Genomic DNA, 20646 nt, shown 5'->3' with positions numbered 1-20646 from the left:
AAAATGAAACAGTGCTTTACCCTTCCAAGGAAAGCAGACTACAGGAAGTCATCTGGGGCAAATTGTCCTTATGCTTCTCACTTTCTCCAATGTCCGTCTGTCTTGGCTTGGGTTCCAGTCATCACCAGATCCATTGGAGAATCCAACTCTACCTACTGTAGAGGTTAAAAATCAGCATCCTTGTGTGGCCAGGGTGGCGCTGGGTGGTCCTGGTCAAGTCATGGAACATTCTAAGACTTCCATAACTGTCTTAGTTAGGGTTTCCATTGCTGGGATAAAACATTATGACTAAAAGGAACTTGGGTAGGGGAGGGTTTATTTGGCACACATTTCTACATCATGGTCTGTCACTGAGGGAAGTCAGGACAGGAACTCAAACAAAGCAAGAACCTGGAGGCAGGAGCTGATACAGAGTCCATGGAGGGGTGCTGCTTACTGGCTTGCTCCTCATGGCTTGCTCTGCCTGCTTTCTTATAGAATCCAGGACCACCTGCCTAGGGTTGACACCACCCACAGTGGGCTGGGCACCCCACATCAATCATTAATCAAGAAAGTGCTTGCCTATGGGCAATCTGATGGAAGCGTTTTTCTCAGTTGAGAGTCCCTCTTCCCAAATAACTGTAGCTTGTGCCAAGTTGATATAAAACTAACGAACATAGTTACCTGGCCTGTGAAAAGAGAGGATGGACTAGATTCTAGGTTCTCAAGATTTGTTAAAACTCAGATTTCCCGATCCACTCCCAGCCTGAATATTTAAGTCCTTTGGGTTGAAGAATTTGCATTCCAACCACCCATATGCTGTTTGCCTGGGCTGGAGACTTTGTGTCAATCTGTGGGTCCTGTTAGTGTGCCACACAGGTCCTGCTACTGGGGTTTCTCTTACTCCCCAAGCATCCTGGAGTGATCAGCCAGGGATGCTGAGAGAGAAAACAGAAACACCGTGTGTGCAGAGGGTGACATGGAAGGAAAGTGGGATCTGGACAGCCAGGAGCTGGCTGGGTGTAGGGCCGGGTCTTAGCAGACATTCTGGCTGGGTGTAGGGCCGGGTCTTCTTAGCAGACATTCTGGCTGGGTGTAGGGCCGGGTCTTCTTAGCAGACATTCTGGCTGGGTGTAGGGCCGGGTCTTCTTAGCAGACATTCTGGCTGGGTGTAGGGCCGGTCTTAGCAGACATTCTGGCTGGGTGTAGGGCCGGGTCTTCTTAGCAGACATTCTGGCCGGGTGTAGGGCCAGGTCTTCTTAGCAGACATTCTGGCTGGGTGTAGGGCCGGGTCTTCTTAGCAGACATTCTGGCTGGGTGTAGGGCCGGTCTTAGCAGACTTTCCCCTCGCACATTTTTTACTGTCTTCCAACCAGTGGCTGTTTTGGGAAATGGCTCATAGGGCGTAGTTTTGGCTCTTAAACCCCTTTTCCCCTGAGAAACTCAAAGGAAAGCCACTCCCCTAGATAAGCAGAAGGGCATGGGCAGGACCGCCTCCAAGGAGCAGCCCTTGGAGAGATTGGGGGTGGGGTCACAAAGAGGCAGGAGGGAGCTTGCAGGCCATGGGAGGTGCCATGGGAGGTGCCATGGGAGGTGCGTGCTGTTTGCAACTGTGGCCTTGGACTCTACGCTTTCCTTGTATTGTAAAAATGTATAAAACTTAACATTCCAACCATCCTCAAATATTGAGGGGGCTGATTTAGTGTCCTTAAGTCCTTTCACACTGTAAGGCAGTCATGGTTCCCAATGTCCATCCTCAGAATCTTTTCATCTTTCCCGTTCCTTAACCAGTAACTTTATCCCCACCGGCTGCCTGCACCAGCCCTTGGTCAATTTGGCCAAGCTCAGCTTTTTCATCTGTCAAGTGAAGGGACTGAACCAACACTTTTAGGCTCTCTTATAATCATAACATTCCAAGAGTCCCAAGGTTGCACTGGCAATGTGGCTCAGCGGGTCCAAAGACACTTGGCACCAAGCCTGACAACCTGAGTTCGAATCCTGTGATTCACATGGTGGAAGGAGAAACTGAGCCCTGAAAGTTGTCCTCTGACCTCCAAATGAACATTGTGCACCTCACCCCTGCCCACCCCCCAATTAAATAAATGTAGTCAGAATAATTAACTAAGCTGGACATGGTAGTACACAACTTTAATTCTAGTACTCAGGAGGCAGAGCAGGCAGATCTCTGAGTTCAAGTCCAGCCTGGTCTATAAAAAAAGTTCCAGACTAGACAGGGCTGCTAAACCAAACCAAGAAATAAATAAATAAAATAGTTTCAAGTTCCTGGCATTTGAAAATAGAGATCATTTCCTCAGCATTGGCCCCTCTAGATCTGTCTACTAGGAAATTCAGGGGTGTAGTCACTTTCAGGACTTTATCCAGCCTTTAGTCCCAGCACTCAGGAGGCAGAAGCAGAGGCAGAGGCAGAGGCAGAGGCAGAGGCAGAGGCAGAGGCAGTTAGAGGCAGAGACAGACAGATCTCTGAGTTCAAGGCCAGCCTGATCTACAGCCAAGGACAGCCAAGGCCCAGAAAACCACTGAGCCTGGATATGGAGTTTAGCATTTCATGTTTTGTGTCTGATTTTAGAAAACATGGGTTGGGCAGGAGGTGCCAGAGCATGGGGCTTGTTTTCCTACAGTGTAGACTTGGGACAGGAGGTGCTGTCATGGCCTCCCTCAAGGGTGGAGGTTGACATAATGATTGACTTGTGCCTGGGCTGACTTATACATTTATGGGAGGCCAACTACCTTTGGCCCAGCTAGGACAGAAGAGGGGTCCCTTAGGGATGGCTGTTCCTGTTCCCTCTAATGGGGAGCAATGAAATATTCTAAGACAGGGTTTAAGGGCAGGTAGAATTGAGAAAAGCAGGTTTTTATTTGTTTGTTGTTTTGAGTCTGGAACTCTTGGTAATTCTCCTGCTTCAAATCTTGAGTGCTGGATTTACAGCAGTGAGCCTCCATATATGGCTCAAAGTTTTTTGTTTTTAGGATTTTCTTGTTTTACCTTCTTTCTTTCTCCTCCTCCTCCCCCTCCTCCTCTTCTCTCTCTCTCTCTCTCTCTCTCTCTCTCTCTCTCTCTCTCTCTCTCTCTCTCTCTCTCTCTCTCTCTGAGACAGGGTCTCCTATATACCTGGTCAGCCTTGAACTCACTAGTAGCTGAGGATGACCTTGAACTTCTGATCCTCCTGCCTCCACCTCCCTAGTGCCAGGCATTACAGGCCTGTGATGCCACACCAGTTTATATGACACTGGGGGGCAAACCCAGAGCTCCATGCATTCTAGATAAGCACTTTCCTAGCTGAGCTACACCCTCCTCCCTGGCCTTCTCACTGTGACCTCTCCCACCCGTGAGGGGAGCCACCCACCTCTGCCCTCAGCACCACACAGGAACCTTTCCTCAGAGAGCAGATGAGGTCCCTCTTTGCTACTGTTCCACAAGTCCATGTCCTCAGTGGGCTGTCTGGAGAATCAGCTCCAACATCCAGTCTCTGGGATGGGTGGGGGTCTGGTTTTGTGCAAAGAGGCAAATCATCCTCCCCATCCACCCACGCTGCCTCCGTCTTGTGGTGAAACACACCTCTTACTGATGAAGGCATTGACACAATCCTTCCGTGGATGTCTTCCTGTTCTCCTTGGCTTTCTCTCTCCACTTCCAGACTTTTGGCCAAGGCCATCTACACAATGGCGGCCTGACCGGGCAGCCAGGTACAGTGTGCATTCTGGCAAAAGGATGAGTCCAGATGAGCCTCACTTGGGAAAAAGGAAATGGTGGCCCTGCCCTTCAGGCAGTTTGGGCACGATGTCAAGAGCTGGAACCACCCTCCCGCCTCCTGATCCTCCAGCCTCACTCCTGGGAATGGGCAGACAAAATAGAATGAACTAAAGAGCAGCTTTGTAGCCGAAGAGGATATTGGTGGCATTCTTTAAAACAGCAACAACCTGGGAGCGACCTTCTTGTTTGTTTATTTGTTTATGTGTGTGTGTGTGTGGGTTCTATTTGTATGTTTGTCTGTGTGCCGTGTGCGTGTGCGTGTGCGTGTGCGTGTGCGTGTGCGTGTGTGTGTGTGTGTGTGTGTGTGTGTGTGTGTGGTGCCTGAAGAGGCCAGAGAGGTTGTCGAATGCCCTGGGACTAACATTACAGCAGTTGTGAGCCACCATATAGCTGTTGGGAATCAAACTCCTCTGGAAGAGCAGGCAGTGTCCTTAACCACTGAGCCACCTCTCCAGCCCCAGAACCCACCTTTTTAAAGTCGAGAACTGGTTAAGTAATCAGTTGTGCAGCCACTTAACTTGATGATGTTGCTATTTTAGACAATTGTGTTTGAGAAGGTGCTTGAAAGCTCTATAAACCATGAAGTTCTACATCAAAGGAGAGGGTAGAAAATGTCACAGGCCCGGCCACCATAATTTCCCTGGCCCTCTCCAGTGTGCTCTACTCAGGGCACCACCGGGGAAGAGGAGAGGCCAGCAGGGTGTGCAGGGTGGGAGCAGAGATCACTGTGAGTTGCAACTTCCTCATTTCCTATTTTTATCTACGAATTAAATGTTCCCCATTCTTTAAAAAATCTCTAAAATACTTTATTCCGGCCGGGTGGTGGCGGCACAGGCCTTTAATCCCAGCACTCGGGAGGCAGAGGCAGGCGGATCTCTGTGAGTTCGAGGCCAGCCTGGGCTACAGAGTGAGTTCCAGGACAGCCAGGACTGCTTCACTGAGAAACCCTGTCTTGAAAAACCAAGCAAGCAAGCAAACAAACAAACAAAAATAAAATAAGGTGGTGGTAGTGGCGCACATCTTTAGTCTCAGCAGAGGCAGTTGGCTGTCTGTGAGTCTGAGGCCAGCCTGGTCTACAGAACAAGTTCTAGGACAGCCAGGGCTACACAGAGAATCCCCGTCTTGAAAAAACTGAAAAACTAAAATAAAAAATAACTTTAAAATGTCAAATGAGAAGCCAGGCATGGAGTTACATGCCTTTAATCCCAGCGTTCCAGAGAGCAGAGGCAGGTGCATGTCTGTGAGTTCAAGGACAGCCTGATTTACACAGAGAGTTCCAGGATAGCCAGAGCCATATAGTGAGTTCCTGTCTTAAAAACAACAACAACAAAAAGGCACTGGGCCGTGGTGGTGACACATGCCTTTAATCCCAGCACTTGGGAGGCAGAAGCAGGCAGATCTCTGTGAGTTCAAGGCCAGCCTGGTCTACAGAGTGACTTTTGTTGTTGTTGTTTTTGGTTGTTGTTGTTTACAAAAGTGTTCTACAGAACAGTGAACTATTTCCCAATTTGCCCAGGGTCTGCTTTCCACTAATTCTTCTCACCACCTCATTCTAACATGGCCTGTTTGAGACCAGGAGCCCTGGGCTCCTCCAGCAATCTACACCAGCTCCAGGATTGGTTCTCTGTTCCTGTTTACACCATCACAGCTCAGCCTATCTAGGGAGAGGGAACCTGGACATCCTCCTGCATGGTCGGGAATCCTACCATTCTTTTAATAAGAAGACAGTGGCATGCCTGTAGTACTAACATGTCTGAGGTGGAGGCAGAAGGCAAGCCTGGACTAGAGTACAATCTGTCTCTTGTTAGCTAAAGGAGCATTAGGTCTTATATTTCAGTCTCTTAATTGTATCGTGAGATGTCAAATGACTGAGCTGCTAACATCTGCATTTGTCCACACACACTTTAAAATGTTCCCACACTGTCACAGAAAGGATAGGGCTCATGAGGGAGGGTCCTTCGTTCCCTGAGGGTTTGTACAATTGATGATTGATGAGGCAGAAAGATATTTCTTCCGTTGTATAGACTGGTTAGATGCCCATGCTCTTCTAAGCAACCCTAATGAAGCTCATTGGGTCACCCCCCGCCCCCCAAAAAAAGACATGGAAGTAGAAGAGGAGCTATGGGGAAAGGGAACTGTTTGGGAGGGGGAAGAGGATGTGAATGTGATCCAAATACAGTGTGAAAACATCATAAAGTCCATTGTATATAATTAATATATGCTAATAAAACTTTTTAAAGACAAAAAAATAAGAAGCCGGTCTCAGGCATAGCAAGGCAGGCTTGAAAGGAGAGCTGGAGTTCAGGGCCAGCTTGGGAGGAGGAAAAGAGAGAGAGAAGAGAGGAGGGTGTGGGGAGATAGGTCAGTCGGTCAGGGACAAAGTGTTCACACAAGAATAGGATTTTAATCCTAGAACCCAAAGTGAAAAATTCAGGTGTAGTGGCACACACCTGTAGCCCTAGACCAGGGGAGGTGAAGACAGGTAGATCCCTGGAACTTGCAGACCAGCCAGTCTAGGCTACTTGGTGAGCTTGAGGCCAGTGAGAGATCTGTGGAAAGAAAGGAAGAAAGAAAAGAAGAGAAAAAGATGAATAGTTCTTAAGGAATGGCATCTAAGATTGACCTCTGGCCTCTCCACACACGGGAACATACATGCACACACATACACACACAGAGGAACATGCACACACATACACACACAGAGGAACACGCAAGAAAGGAAGGAGTGGGGGAGGGTGAAGGGTGAAGTTCAATCCATGCAGAACCCACTGCCTTCCGGTTCCCAGCCTCTCTGTGGGCACCGGGTAGTACAGGGGTTACCAGAGCAGCTATTATCTTCAAAAATGAGGAACTTGCCTCTGAATTGGCCTTTTGGGTCTGGGCGAAACTTCCAGCAAGACTTCTGCAGCCTTCAGCGGGCCCCTGGCTTCCTTTGTTTGGCTGGGTCTGAATTCTTGTTAAACAGAGTTCATTATGCTCCTGACAGACAGGAAGGCCGGCGCTGACATTCTTTGTGTGGAGGAAAACTAACCATTTGAGGAAAAGAGGAAAGAAATGAACGGCTTTTTCCAGCCTGCACCCACCTAGGCTTCTGCAAGCATTGGAAGGGGTGAGGGGGCCTATTTTACAGATGTAGAAACAGAGGCCTGGCTTGGTAAAAACAGCTTGCCCAGAATCACACAGAGCCGAGAACAGAGCCCAAGTCTCCAAAAGCCCTGACCTATGCTCTGCCCTCAGGGTTAAGAAGTGACATGAGTGACAACTTTGCTCCGTAAGCAGTGGAGGACCCTGATAAAAATGAGTTCTCTGGCCGTCTGCATGGCTGCGTGTATCTGTGGCCACCCAAGACAGGGCTGCGGCCTGGCAGTCAGCCCTCTGCAGAACCAACTACTTACTTGGTCCTCCACCAAATGGGCCGCTCTGGACAACGGCTCTGAACTCCAGGCTAGTGGGGGAGTAGCTTTCCCTCAGCGCCCCCAAATCTCCTCTGCTCCCAGGGTGCTCCAAATACTTGGGCTAAATCCTACCCCTAAAATAATAAAGCCATTTGGCGGGAACTCAGGGGTTCCTAGCTGTCGAGAAATGAATTTTGAATCTTGAAGCAAATAGATTTTGTTTATGAAAGAAGTAGGCAGTTTCCCTAATAAGCAGCCGTGGGGGTCAGAAGAAAATTAACAGAATTGCCCAGCGGAGGAAATGGGAGGGGCTTCCTTCCTGAAATCAAACCTGGCGATCGTTCCCTCTTGTTTAACGGCCCTTGCTTCTGGAAACATATTGGAGGAAATATCTGGACAATGAGACAGTCCCTCCGCCAGCTACTGCCTTGGTATTGTTTGACTTGTTTTAATGGCAGGCACACGCTGACTTCATTTTTCCTCTGCCATTTCTGCCTTGTTTATAAATTGTGTTTGTGGCCCACGCAGACAGATAACATGGACGAGAACAGCTTGTACTTAAAAGTAAGAAGTTGAATCTGGACCTGTTCGGGTCTCCAGATTTGGGAAGGAACCCTGACTCTTAGGGGTTGGGAACAAGACTGTGCCAGTTATGGTTCCCTTTCCTCCTTCCCAGAGCCAGGAGGGGGCTGCGCTGAGATAGGACCTGCCCCGGGAGTGGGGCTGAGGCTGCTGGAGAGGGGGGTTCCAGTTCGACAGCCTGCTTTGGGTGACTTCCTCGAGCCTAAGCACCCCTACCTATAAAGTAGAGGTGGAGATAGTGATGATGGTGGTGATGATAAGGAGGATGGTGATGATAACGAGGATGGTGATGATAATGATGGTGATGATGATGATGATGATGATGAAAAGGATGATGGTGATGATAAGGATGATGGTGATGATAAGGAGGATGGTGATGATAACAATGGTGATGATGATGATGATGGTGGTGGTAGTAATGGTGATGATAGGGATGGAGATGATGATAGTGGTGGTGGTGGTGGCTGCGGTGATGATAATGTTGGTGATGATGATAAGAATGATGGTGATGATAACGATGGTGATGATGATAAGGATGATGGTGATGATAACAATGGTGATGATGAAAAGGATGATGGTGATGACAACAATGGTGATGATGATGGTGGTGGTAGTGATGGTGATGATAGGGGTGGTGGTGATGATAATGTTGGTGATGATGATAATGATGATGACGCTGATGATAATGTTGGTGATGATGATAAGAATGATGGTGATACTAACAATGGTGGTGGTAGTGATGGTGATGATAGGGATGGAGATAATGATAGTGGTGGTGGTGGCGATGATAATGTTGGTGATGATGGTGATAATGATGATGGAAGGAACGTTGACATCAACAATAACATCTGCCTACTAGGATTTCCTTAAGGGTTAAATGAGATACTTTGCAAACCCCAAGCCATCATAGAAAACCACTTATCTTCTCTAAAGATCTCTTCCTCAAGTGCTCTGGCAACAGCGGGTGTGGTTAAGAGTTTACTTTATTTGGCTCTGAAATGCCCCACACACACACACCCACACACACTCAGGGGAAACATACTCAAGGCTTAAGAGTCAACCAAAGTGAAATCTTGGCATAGGCCTAGGAGACCCACATTCAAGCCTGAGTTGCCCTAACTAGGTGCGTAATCTGTATGTAAGATTCTGTTTTTCCATCAGTCATCATTTTAAAAAATTCCGTGTGTGTGTGTGTGTGTGTGTGTGTGTGTGTGTGTGTGTGTGTGTAAATGCAGATGTGCACATGATGCAAGCAGGGTAACTTTCAGGAGTCCATTCCCTCCGACTGAGGGATAGAACTCATGTAAATATTCAGGCTTTTGTCTGAATCTTACCCAGTCCCATTTCCACATCTGTAAACTGGGCGACTTCTCAATCTAGATACTGCAGGGATTAAGTAAGCACTCAGCACACTCCTGAAAGTGCTTATACTGGGTGCTCTCTAGTGCTCATACAGGGTGCTCTCTAGAAGTAGGAATTAGGGATCCAGGAGAGGAGGTGGAATCAGAGGGTTTTGGGGGTTACTTAGCACCACATTCTGGGCAGAAAGCAGGGCAATCCCATAGCTGAATGTGGGTGGTCAACAGCAAGGCCAGTCCTCACTGTGGGTGGGTATGTTAACCTTTACTTCAAAGTTCCTGGGGCCCTGTTGATGGCCCAGCCCTTCCTGTCTGTGGAGCTGGTCCTGCAGCATTATCCAGAGTGTTGTTTGCCTCAAGAGAGGGAGAACAGAGGCGTCTGGGGAGAGACTTGGTCTGGGGCCTACAGAAAGTCTGGACACGAGGATCACGTCTCCCTTCTCTGGAGAGCGGAGGAAATGGCAGAAAGCGGCTGCCAGCGCTGGCAAGCCTCCAGCCCCCGGGGCCACACAGCTTTGTTGGCCAGTTGTACCGTTCTATCCTGGCAAAGGAAGGGCCTTCTGGTTGAACCTCTCAGGTCTGCAGCGTGTTCTAAAAGCACCAGACCCAGCAAAACAAAATGGAGACCATCTCAGCTCCCCGCCAGGAAGCCAGGCAGCCTGGTCACCAGGTTCCCAAGATGCCAGGCAACCTTTATGTCTTCTTTTGCTCCCACTTCTGTGAGTTCTACTTGTAGCAAGGTGTCTTGTGTCCACAGAGGGTTCAGAACAGTGGGCCCTGACGCTTCCCGTTCTCCGGGGCTCTCCATTCTCAAGGGCTCTCTGCTCCCAAATCTCCCAGCATACCCAGCCCCTTTCCCCTGCATGTTTACAAAATCTTGCAAGTCAATTCAAGTCACTCCTGTGATTGACTCTTGCTCAGTATATGGTGCCCTTGCTGCCTCCAGACTACTTCATAGCAATGTTGTTGATCTAGTAATTGGTAAAGGGTGGGGACAAGGCTCAGTGGGTCAAAACACTTGCATGGCAAGTGTGAGGACCTGAATTCAATTCCCACAATCCATATAAAAGCCAGGTATCTGCCGGGAGGCAGTGGTGCACACCTTTAATCCCAGCACTCGGGAGGCAGAGCCAGGCGGATCTCTGTGAGTTCGAGGCCAGCCTGGTCAGCCTGGTCTACAGAGTGAGATCCAGGGTAGGCACCAAAACTACACAGAGAAACCCTGTCTCGAAACAACAACAACAACAACAACAACAAAAGCCAGGCATCTGTAATCCCAGCATTCCTTTACAGAGATGGGAGGTGGGGAACCCCTAGAAGCTCTTGGCCCAGCTAGCAACAGTGAACAATAAGAGACTTTGTCTCAAACAAGGTGGAGGGTGAGACTGTCCTCTGACCTCCACACGAACCCCACAGCGTACATACGTTCACATTCGCACAACTGAATATACACACACTGTGCACACACACACAAACAAAATCATTGATGGACTATGAAATCCTTGGGGCAGAGTCCATCCTCTTTGGTATGGAGAACAGTGCTGGGTCAGCTAAGGGTCCAGGTGCCAGGAGGTGAGTGGGTAACTCACGCTACCATTCGGAGCTCTGTTTGTCGTCATTAGACGACAGCCCAGGTTAGCCGGGAGCTGTCTATACAGCTGAGAGTGGTCTTGAACTCTCGATGCTCCTGAGTGCTGGACTGTAAGCATTTGTCACCATGCCTGGCCCCCCCCTTTTTTTATTAGAGTAAAACATACACAACCTAGAATTAACCACTGTACTATTGTAAAATACATCTTTCAAGAGCTGGGGTGTGGCTCAGTGATGGAGCCCATGCCTAGCAGTATGAGGCCCTTCTCCGGCACTTAAAAAAAGCAGTGAATTCGGTGCCTGAGGTACGTTCATAGTGTTGTAACTGTCGCCACAGCTGTTCTCCAGAGTTTTTTCCTTAAATTCTTATTCTGCGTTTGTTTGTGCAAACATACAGACATCCAAGAGTCAGGGACAGCTTTGGGGGCTGCGTTTCTCCTCCAACCCACCCTCTGGGTCTCGGGATTGAACTCAGTTTATCAGCCTTGGCACCAAGCCACCTTAACCCCTGAGCCGTTTCACCAGCCCCCTAGAAATTTTTTAAAAGGATTTGTGTGTGTGTGTGTGTGTGTGTGTGTGTGTGTGTGTGTGTGTGTGTACGTACAGGCTAAGTGGGTGTTAGGTGTTATTTATCACTCTCCCTGAACCTGGGATGAATGTATTTTTCACTAGACTGGAAGCCAGAAAGCGCTCCAGAGCTGAAATTATAGGCTGTGTAGACCAGGATGGCTTTGAACTCACAAAGATCCATCTGCCTCTGTCAGCTGAGCACTGGGCTCAAAGGTGGGTGCCACCATGCCTCGCCAAAGTTTTTTAATTAAAAGGCTGACCCAAGGACCTTAGATGACCTGGTGACTCACACCTACAATCCCAGCACTGGGAAGGAAGGCTAAGGCCAGAGGACCACTGAGAGCCTCAGGCTGGCCCAGGCTATAGAGTGAGTTTCTGTCTCAAAAACGAAGGCAGACTGGAGAGGGGGTCTGTGTTAGCTAGAGGTCCTGAGGTCCTCGCTTGAGCCAGATGTGAGATCTCTGGGACCTGATGGTTCCTCTCTGTGCAGTGCCTATGGGACACCACACTAGGTGCATGTGGGTCCTTGATGCAGTGGCTTGCTACTGATATGCCACGAGAATGCAGGGGTGGAGACAGCAGCTCCTGAGGAGCAGGCATGGAGAGGATGGAAGATGGGTTGGGACAATTATTGCTCTGGAAGTTGGCTTCCCAGAGGATGGCGACATAGTTGCCAGTGTTTTTGTTTGAGTCAAGATCTCATATATACCAGGCTAGCCTAGAACTGGGCTTTGAACCTGTGATCCTCCTGCCTCAACCTCCTGGGTGCTGGGATCACAGACATGTACCATATGTGGTGCTGGCGATGGAGCCTAGGGCCCCTTGCAATGCTAGGCAAGTACCGTACCCAAGGACCCACATCCCAGTCCCTCTGCAGTTAGTTCCCTTAGGCTGTGCTGCTCCAATTTACACCTCTCTCCTCGGGGGCATCTCTAGTGCTGAGGGCGTGGCCTAACGTGTCCTGTCTTCTTTCCTACAGAGAACGAAAGACTCCCTTGATGGAACTTAAGACAGGTGCACACGCCTGAGAGGACGTCCGTGTCCCGAGAAGAGCAGCCGATTCCCGTATCCCAAGAGTCCTGTGCACTTATTTATGAACCGGCCCTGGCCCCACTGAAAATAGCCATTCCTCAGGCCAGGCCATCCATCCTCAAATCCTCCCGCCTTATTAATGTTGGGTGTAAAGAGAATCAGAGGCACGGGTTAACGGCCAGCCTGACCGACCTCCCAAGCTAGAACACCCTTGCAATTTGGAAGAGTGAGAGGAGGTTCGGGGTGAAGAAACCCCTGGGGTATTTTGAAGCTCAAATACTGTGTCTCAGAGAGACAAGGCACTTTTTCGTGCCTCCTGCACAGAAGCCGGTTTTTGTTCCAAATGGTCTGGACTCGGGAGTTAGATTTTTTGTTTTGTTTTCTTTCTGTCTTTCTTTTTCCTTCTGGGCTGACCTTGTTCCTTGGAGGCACCGAGTGCTGCTCGGAGAGGCTTCACTCCTTGGGGGGGTTGGGGGCCACTGGTTGGAGCAACGCCTGTGGAGTGGGGACCTGGAGTCAAGCCTCAAGCAGGCAATGCCAAAGCTAGACTGGAGCGAGCACCGGTGGCCTTCCACTGCTTTCCAGATCTTTCTGTTCCTCTCCCATGCTGAAGGCCTAAAGAGGAGAAACACTTGGCTACAGCAAATGGTATTTTTTTTTCCTTAATAGCAAAAGGAAATGTGTACTTTTCTCACTAATTTTTCTTTATTTATTCCCTGCTAAAGAAATGATCTCCTGAGGTCCCAGGCTGTTTCCAAGGGTGGCTTGAGTGAGGGATGGGAGCTGCCTCCATTTCGCTGTGGAACACTCGTACCTAACATTATCTTCCCTGTTTGCCTCAGCCACCCAGCTGCAGGACCCCTGAGGGGTGTTGTATTAAATAAAATTGATTTTTACTCTTCAGTGAACTGTCCAGTGTCATCTTCTGAGGCAGGCCACGTGCCAGGAGAATGAATAACTAGAGCCCTAAGGGACTCCCGCTGCCTCTGGGGTGGAGAGAACCAAGCTGTTCCATCTGTGGGCGGAGCCTCACGTGGACCAATGGCCAGGGTCGCTGGATTCTTCCTTCTGGGGGTCAACTCAAGTCCGCCTTTGCAAGGCAGGCGTTTTACCAACTTCTCTGCCTTCCCAGCCTCCACCATGCTTTTTGTTTCTCATTTTGTCTTGTTTTTATTCATTTTATTTTACTTTATTCTGTTTTATTATTTTGAGATGGGGTCTCACTGTGTGTAGTTCATTAGTCCAGGCTGGGCTGGACTTGAAACTCATTATGTAGCCCAGGCTGACCACAAACTCTCGATCCTCTTGCCTCTCCCTCTAAAGGGCTGGACCATCTTTCATGCTTCTTCTGCTTCTTCCTTCCCCTCCTCCTTCCATCCAGTTCTCACGCTCTCTTCTTCACATTCAGTAGTCAGAACAGAGCTGAAGTGTGCGCCAGCTTACAGTTACTGATGAGTTCTATGTTCCCAGTGGTTTATTCCAAAAGCCAATACACAGAATATTTTCTGTAAGGTTGTTTTCTGCATGTTTCACCCTTTGCAGATAATTTTTTCCAAGTGTTTACTGGTTTTTGGGAAAAAGTCCCTCGATGAGGACTTTCTTCCTCCTGGCCTGGGTGTGGTTTTCCGGGACTAGCTTGGCAGAGGCTGTCTGGTGTGGTACCAGCCATTGTTCCTTTAGTCTCTGGTATACCAACACTCCCTCCTTCAGCCTTGGGGTGTTGGGACCAGAATTTGCAACGTGAGGAAAACCCTACCCACTGTCAGGACCTTTACAGGGTCCCAGGAAAGGAAGTGAGCCTGAACTGGATGCCGTCTCTAGACGCTCCTCCGTGCCACCGTGTACTGACTGGAAGTGTGTGTCCCCGGCTGGGGGTGTGGCTGCGTGGGTCGAGCCCTTGCCTGGCGGGCACTAGATCGGGAGGTAATAAGGCAGCAACTAGGTTATTTTTTCTAACAAACCCAATAAATATACTTGGAAAAATAATCCACTAAGGATCAAATATACGCAGAAAGCAGCTTTACAGATTTTTGGAAGTGCTGGGTTCTATTCCCCCCACTCCACTCCCCACTCCTCCCCCCACTCCACTCCCCACTCCTCCCCCCACTCCACTCCCCACTCCTCCCCCCACTCCTCCCCCACTCCTCCCCCCCACTCCTCCCCCCCACTCCTCCCCCCACTCCACTCCTCTCCCCACTCCTCTCCCCACTCCTCCCCCCCACTCCTCCCCCCACTTCTCCCCCCCACTCCTCCCCCCCACTCTACTCCTCCCCCCACTTCTCCCCCCACTCCTCCCCCCACTCCTCCCCCCACTCCCCCCTCACTCCTCCCCCCACTACTCCCTCCACTCCTCCCCCCCACTCCTCCCCCCACTCCACTCCCCACTCCTCCCCCCCACTCCACTCCTCCCCCCACTCCACTCCTCCCCCCACTCCACTCCTCCCCCCACTCCTCCCCCCGACTCCACTCCTCCCCCCACTCTTCCCCCCACTCCTCCCCCCACTCCTCCCCCCACTCCTCCCCCCCACTCCTCCCCCTACTCCTCCCCCCACTCCTCCCCCCACTCCTCCCCCCCACTCCTCCCCCCACTCCTCCCCCCCACTCCTCCCCCACTCCTCCCCCCACTCCACTCCTCCCCCCACTCCTCCCCCCCACTCCACTCCTCCCCCCCACTCCACTCCTCCCCCCACTCTTCCCCCCACTCCTCCCCCCACTCCTCCCCCCACTCCACTCCTCCCCCCACTCCTCCCCCCGACTCCACTCCTCCCCCTACTCTTCCCCCCACTCCTCCCCCCACTCCTCCCCCCACTCCTCCCCCCCACTCCTCCCCCCACTCCTCCCCCCCACTCCTCCCCCCACTCCTCCCCCCACTCCACTCCTCCCCCCACTCCTCCCCCCCACTCCACTCCTCCCCCCCACTCCACTCCTCCCCCCACTCTTCCCCCCACTCCTCCCCCCACTCCTCCCCCCACTCCACTCCTCCCCCCACTCCTCCCCCCGACTCCACTCCTCCCCCTACTCTTCCCCCCACTCCTCCCCCCACTCCTCCCCCCACTCCTCCCCCCCACTCCTCCCCCTACTCCTCCCCCCACTCCTCCCCCCCACTCCTCCCCCCACTCCTCCCCCCCACTCCTCCCCCCACTCCTCCCCCCACTCCACTCCTCCCCCCACTCCTCCCCCCCACTCCACTCCTCCCCCCCACTCCACTCCTCCCCCCACTCCTCCCCCCACTCCTCCCCCCACTCCACTCCTCCCCCCCACTCCTCCCCCCACTCCACTCCTCCCCCCACTCCTCCCCCCACTCCTCCCCCCACTCCTCCCCCCACTCCTCCCCCCACTCCTCCCCCCCACTCCTCCCCCCACTCCTCCCCCACTCCTCCCCCACTCCTCCCCCCCACTCCTCCCCCCCACTCCTCCCCCCACTCCTCCCCCCACTCCTCTCCCCCACTCCTCCCCCACCACTCCCCCCCACTCCTCCCCCCCACTCCTCCTCCCACTCCCACGCTGCACAAAACCAGGTGTAAAGGTTTTTTTCTGACTGTTGGCTTGGCAACCTAGAACCACCTGGGAAGGGAGTCTATGAGGACTATCTATTCTAACTGGCCTGTGAGCATGTCTGGGGGGGATTATTTTGACGGCCTTCCTCGATGTGGAAAGACCCAGCCTGAAAGTGGGCAACACCATTCCGGTGTTTGCGCCTCTGGACTGTGGAAGGTAGAGAGGCAGCTGAGCAGGAAGCAGGCATACAATCCCCTTCTCTGCTCTTGACCGTGGATGTGACCAGCCAATCCAAGCTCTTGCCAGTGTGACTTCCCGACTGTGAAGGGCCATAGCCTGCCACTGTGAGATGAGATCAATCCTTTTTATCCTCCCTGTTGCTTTCTGTTGGGTATTTTTTTTTTTTTAATTTTTAAAGATTTGTTTATTTCCTGTATGAGTGCTCTGCCTGCATGTGTATTTTGTATATATGCACCGTGTGTGCCTGATTCCTGAGGAAGTCAGAAGAGGGCATCAGATCCCCTGGAACGGGAATTATTGGTGGTTGTGAGCTGCTCTGTGGGTGCTGGGAATTGAACCCAGGTCTTCTGCAAGAACTCGTGCTCCTAACTGCTGAGGCGTCTCTCCAGGTGCTCCCCCACATCAGAGGATTTTCTCAGAGCGATAGGAACCAGACAAAGACACCCAGTGTGATGACAGACACCTGTGCTTCCAGTACTGGGGAGGCAGAGGCAGGGGGGCAGAAGTTCAAGGTCAGCCTTGGCCATATAGCTAGCTTGGGCTAAATGAGAGCCCCTTTTCAAAACCAAAACGATAGACTGTGTGTCCTGTGCCAAGATGAGTTTATTTTGCTGGTAACTTCTCTGGTAAGTTAGTTTCTGAAGAAAAGTTGACAAAAAGGCAAATTCTTTTTTTTTTTTTTTTTTGTGTGTGTGTGTGTGTTTGTGTGTGTGTTCATGCACACACACCATAGTGCCTAGCTGGAACCAGAGGACAACATTCAGGAGTTTGCTTTCCACCATGTGGGTCCCTAGCAATTGATGTGGCAAGGCCGGCCCAGCCCATTGGGCAGCAGGTGGTCCTAGGTTGTATGAAAAATTTCAAGCCCAGCAAACCATGGAGAGCAAGCCAGTAAGCAGGGCTCCTCTGTGGACTCTGATTCGGCTCCTGCCTCAGGTTCCAGCCTTGAGTTCCTACTGACTTCTCTCGGCCATGGGCTCTTACTGGGAAGTATAAGGTGAGACAGACTCTTTGCTTCCCCAGCTCTCTCTCTCTCTCTCTCTCTCTCTCTCTCTCTCTCTCTTTTAGATTTTATTTATTATGTATACAGCATGTATGACTGCAGGCCAAAAGAGGGCGCCAGATCTCATTACAGATGGTTGTGAGCCACCATGTGGGTGCTGGGAATTGAACTCAGGACCTCTGGAAGAGCAGTCAGTGCTCTTAACCTCTGAGCCATCTCTCCGGCCCCCCCAGCTCTCTCTTGACCATGGTGTTTCTCCCAACAGAAGCACAGTGAGCCATCTTACTGGCTCACGCGTTCTTTTTACCCTGAAGCTTCTCCCTGGGGTCCTTTCAGTCCATCCTCTACCTCTGCACATTTGAAGCTTGGCTTGTTTAGGAAGAGTCCTGAAAGTATAGATGTAAACCAGGCAGGATTTCTCTGGGCACTTGTGGAGCAGAGGGCATCAAACCCTTTGGTAATAGACTTGTTGTTATTGTTATTATTATTATTATTATTATTATTATTATTATTATTATTACTATTGATGCGTGCTGCCCAGTGTGGGTGTTGGGAACTGAACTCGGGTCCCCTGAAACAGCAGTAAGTGTTCATATCATCTGAGTCATCACTCCAACCCACAACTAATTCTCTTGAGAACTAAATTCGGGTCCCATGAGAACTACCTTAATTCCTTCAGAATTCAGTACCCTCAATGGTGGGGTCTGGGGGGATCTAAACAGCCCCCACCAGGCCCCACCACTGCTCAATATCACCACCATGCTTCCAACACATAAATACTTGAGTCACTCAGACCATGTCCACCTTTGCAAAGGCTGAGGCCACTGAACACTTGGTGAGTTCAAGTCCCAGGCCTGCTTCCAGCCCAAAATTGTCAAATTGGTAGAACCAATGCCAGATGAAAAAAAGCCCGTGGAGGGCGGGGGTGAGCTGCAGGTGGGATAAGGAAAGACGGAGTGGTAGGGGCCACTTTAAGACATAACCACAGTGACTTCTGCTCATCAAAAGGCCACCAGAAGCTGGCTGGGGTGGCACATCCTGTCATCACAGCACCTAGGAGGCTAAGGCAAGGGAATTACTGTGAGTTCCAGGCCAGTTTGGGTTACACTGGGAGTGTCAGGCCAGCCAAGGCTCCTTAGCAAGACTTTGTCTCTAATACATAAATAAATAGCTGGAGAGACAGCTGGGTGGTTAAGAATGCTTGCTGCTCCATCATGAGGATCTCAGTTCGGATCCCAGCACCCACATCAAGCAGCTCTTCACAGTCTGTAACTCCAACTCCACGAAATCTGAAGCCCTCTCCAGGCTTCTGCAGGTACCTACACACACATGTACACATACACCTCCACAGACATACACCCACACCTGAATAAAATAAAATAGCGAGATGATTCAATGGTTAAGAGCACTGCTCTTCACACACACACACACACACACACACACACACACACACACACACACACCCGAGACAGGGTTTCTCTGTGTAGTTTTGGAGCCTGTCTGGATCTCACTCTGTAGACCAGCCTGGCATCCTAGGCTACAATGTGAGCCCAAAGGCGGGAGGAGAGTCTGGGACTGGAGGGATTCTCGGCCGATGGCTAAGAGCTCATACTACGACTATTGCAGAGGGCCCAAGGGAGCTGGAGGAGTCAGTGATCCATGTCTTCAGATGCCTTCTCCAAACTCCTGTCACTCAAAGGGTGCCCCGCTGACCCACCTAACAACAGTGGAAAAGTAGAATCTCCGGGCACATTCTGTGTCTACCAAAGCAAGACCTGGGTGATTCATGAGAAGTCCTTCTGGAAAGGACGCCGCGTGTCTTTACAAATACACAGACGCTTCCAGCATCTTTCCAACCTAGTCTGATCCCCAAAGAACAGGTTTGCAGGTTTAAACAGCTCTTTTCCAAGGGCCTTTGAGGATCACGGGATGCCGAGATCGCCATCTGGTGGCAGAGTGTGTTAATAGCATTTACCTTCCTAGGTCACAATCCTGAAGAATTTGAGGATCGTATTTAGCACAGTTGTCTTGGCCTTTTCAAAAATGTGATTTTTTTAAAAAAGCATCTCATGTAGCCCAGGCTTGCCTTGAATTCTATATGTAGCTGAGGATGACCTTGAAGTCCTGATCCTCCTCCTCCCACCCCTTAAGCTCTGGAATTACAGTTTTTGTAGTGCTGGGGATCTAACCAGGGCCTCCTGCAGGCTGGGCGAGCACTCTACCGACGGCCATACATCCCCGACCCTGCAATGGTTGCTCAACTGGAGGTGGTTAGAATTGCCATGGAAACACCCCTGAGTGGGTCTGTGAAGTTGGTTTCAGAAAGGTTTAATTGAGAACGACTCACTTTGACTCCATGGGTTGGGGTCCTGGATTGAATAAAACGAAGGTGAGGGCTGGTTCAGCAGCTTGCTGCCAAGGCTGATGGCCTGTTTGATCCTGGGACTTACCAGATGGGAGGAGAAACCACTTCCTCCCAGTTATCCTCTGGCCTCCTCATATCCACCTCCTTTCTACACATAAGATAAACAACATAATTAATAGAAAAGAAAAAGAAAAGGGATCTGAGAACCTGCATTGGTCTCCATCTGCTTCTGGATTTCAAGCAGGACTGACCAGCTGCTCTTGTTCCCGCCACGGTTCTTTCTCTGGTGTGAGACCCTCAAACTGTGGACCACAGCAAGCTCTTGGGGGGCGGGAGGGCTTCTGTAAGGCATCTTGTCACGGCAATGTGGCAAATAAGTAATACAGATGCCAAGTCAGAAAAGACCAGGACTGAGCAAGGGTCCTATGTCAAAAGAGAGGAAAACCCAGCAAAGAAACCCAAGCATGGAGGCAAGTGGGGTTTCAGCACTGGGAAGCTGGGACCAGAGGATGATGAGCTTGAGGCTGGCCTGGGCTACCAGTATATCGGTAAACAGATAAATAAATAAATGAATGACTAAATAGATAAATAAATAGGTAGATAATTAGAACTATGGAGATTGCATGCATCCATGCAACACAAGATCCTGGGTTGGTCCCGGACTTTAAAAACAAACCGCTGGTGAGCAGCCACATCTGGAAAAGGCGGTGCTTGCTGGCAAGCTGATGAACCAACAGCCTCGGATCAGTTCCCAGACCCACGTGTGAAAGTGGTCCTCAGACACAGACGTACACAGAAATAGAGCGGACCCGGCATCTTCAGAAGCTCTTCAAGAGAGAGAGCTGGAGCCAGACACGATGATACTTGGGAGGCAAAGAACTAAGTTTAAGACCAACATTGGATAGTAAGCAAGACACAGTCAAGAAAAAAAGGAGGAGAGGTGGAGGGGGGAGGAAGGAAGGAGGAGGAGGGAGGGAGGAGGGAGGGAGGAGGAGGAAGGGAGGAGGGAGGGAAGAGGGAGGGAGGGAGGAGGGAGGAAGGAAGCTACGTCTGGTGGCACAGGCCTTTAATCCCAGCAACTCATGAGGTTTAGGCATGAGGATCTTGCGTTCAAGGACAACCTGGGCCATTTAGTGAGATCCTTCCTCAGAATAAAGAGTAAAGAGAGGGCTGAGTCACTGAGTGGTGGTGGCACACGCCTTTAATCCCAGCACTCAGGAGGCAGAGGCAGGAGGGTCTCTGAGTTCAAGACCAGCCTGGGC

The 20646-nt window shown here is 50.7% G+C and overlaps 1 protein-coding gene across 2 annotated transcripts in view; it reads left to right on the top strand.

Moving 5' to 3' along the window:
• The window catches only part of Pecam1 (platelet and endothelial cell adhesion molecule 1), a 79428-nt gene extending 66247 nt beyond the window's left edge, over window positions 1-13181 (top strand). For both annotated transcript variants that reach the window (XM_006970496.4, XM_006970495.4), the window contains one exon: window positions 12226-13181. In XM_006970496.4, the coding sequence (XP_006970558.1) occupies window positions 12226-12245 (20 nt within the window). In that variant the 3' untranslated portion in view covers window positions 12246-13181. The remainder of the gene's footprint in view (window positions 1-12225) is intronic.
• Window positions 13182-20646: the final 7465 nt, after the last annotated feature.

This window comes from Peromyscus maniculatus, chromosome 8 (genome assembly GCF_049852395.1).
Source record: "Peromyscus maniculatus bairdii isolate BWxNUB_F1_BW_parent chromosome 8, HU_Pman_BW_mat_3.1, whole genome shotgun sequence".
In the NCBI taxonomy this organism is placed as follows: Eukaryota; Metazoa; Chordata; class Mammalia; order Rodentia; family Cricetidae; genus Peromyscus; species Peromyscus maniculatus.
Note: the sequence above shows the minus strand (reverse complement) of the source record. Positions and strands in the feature narration are given on the sequence as shown.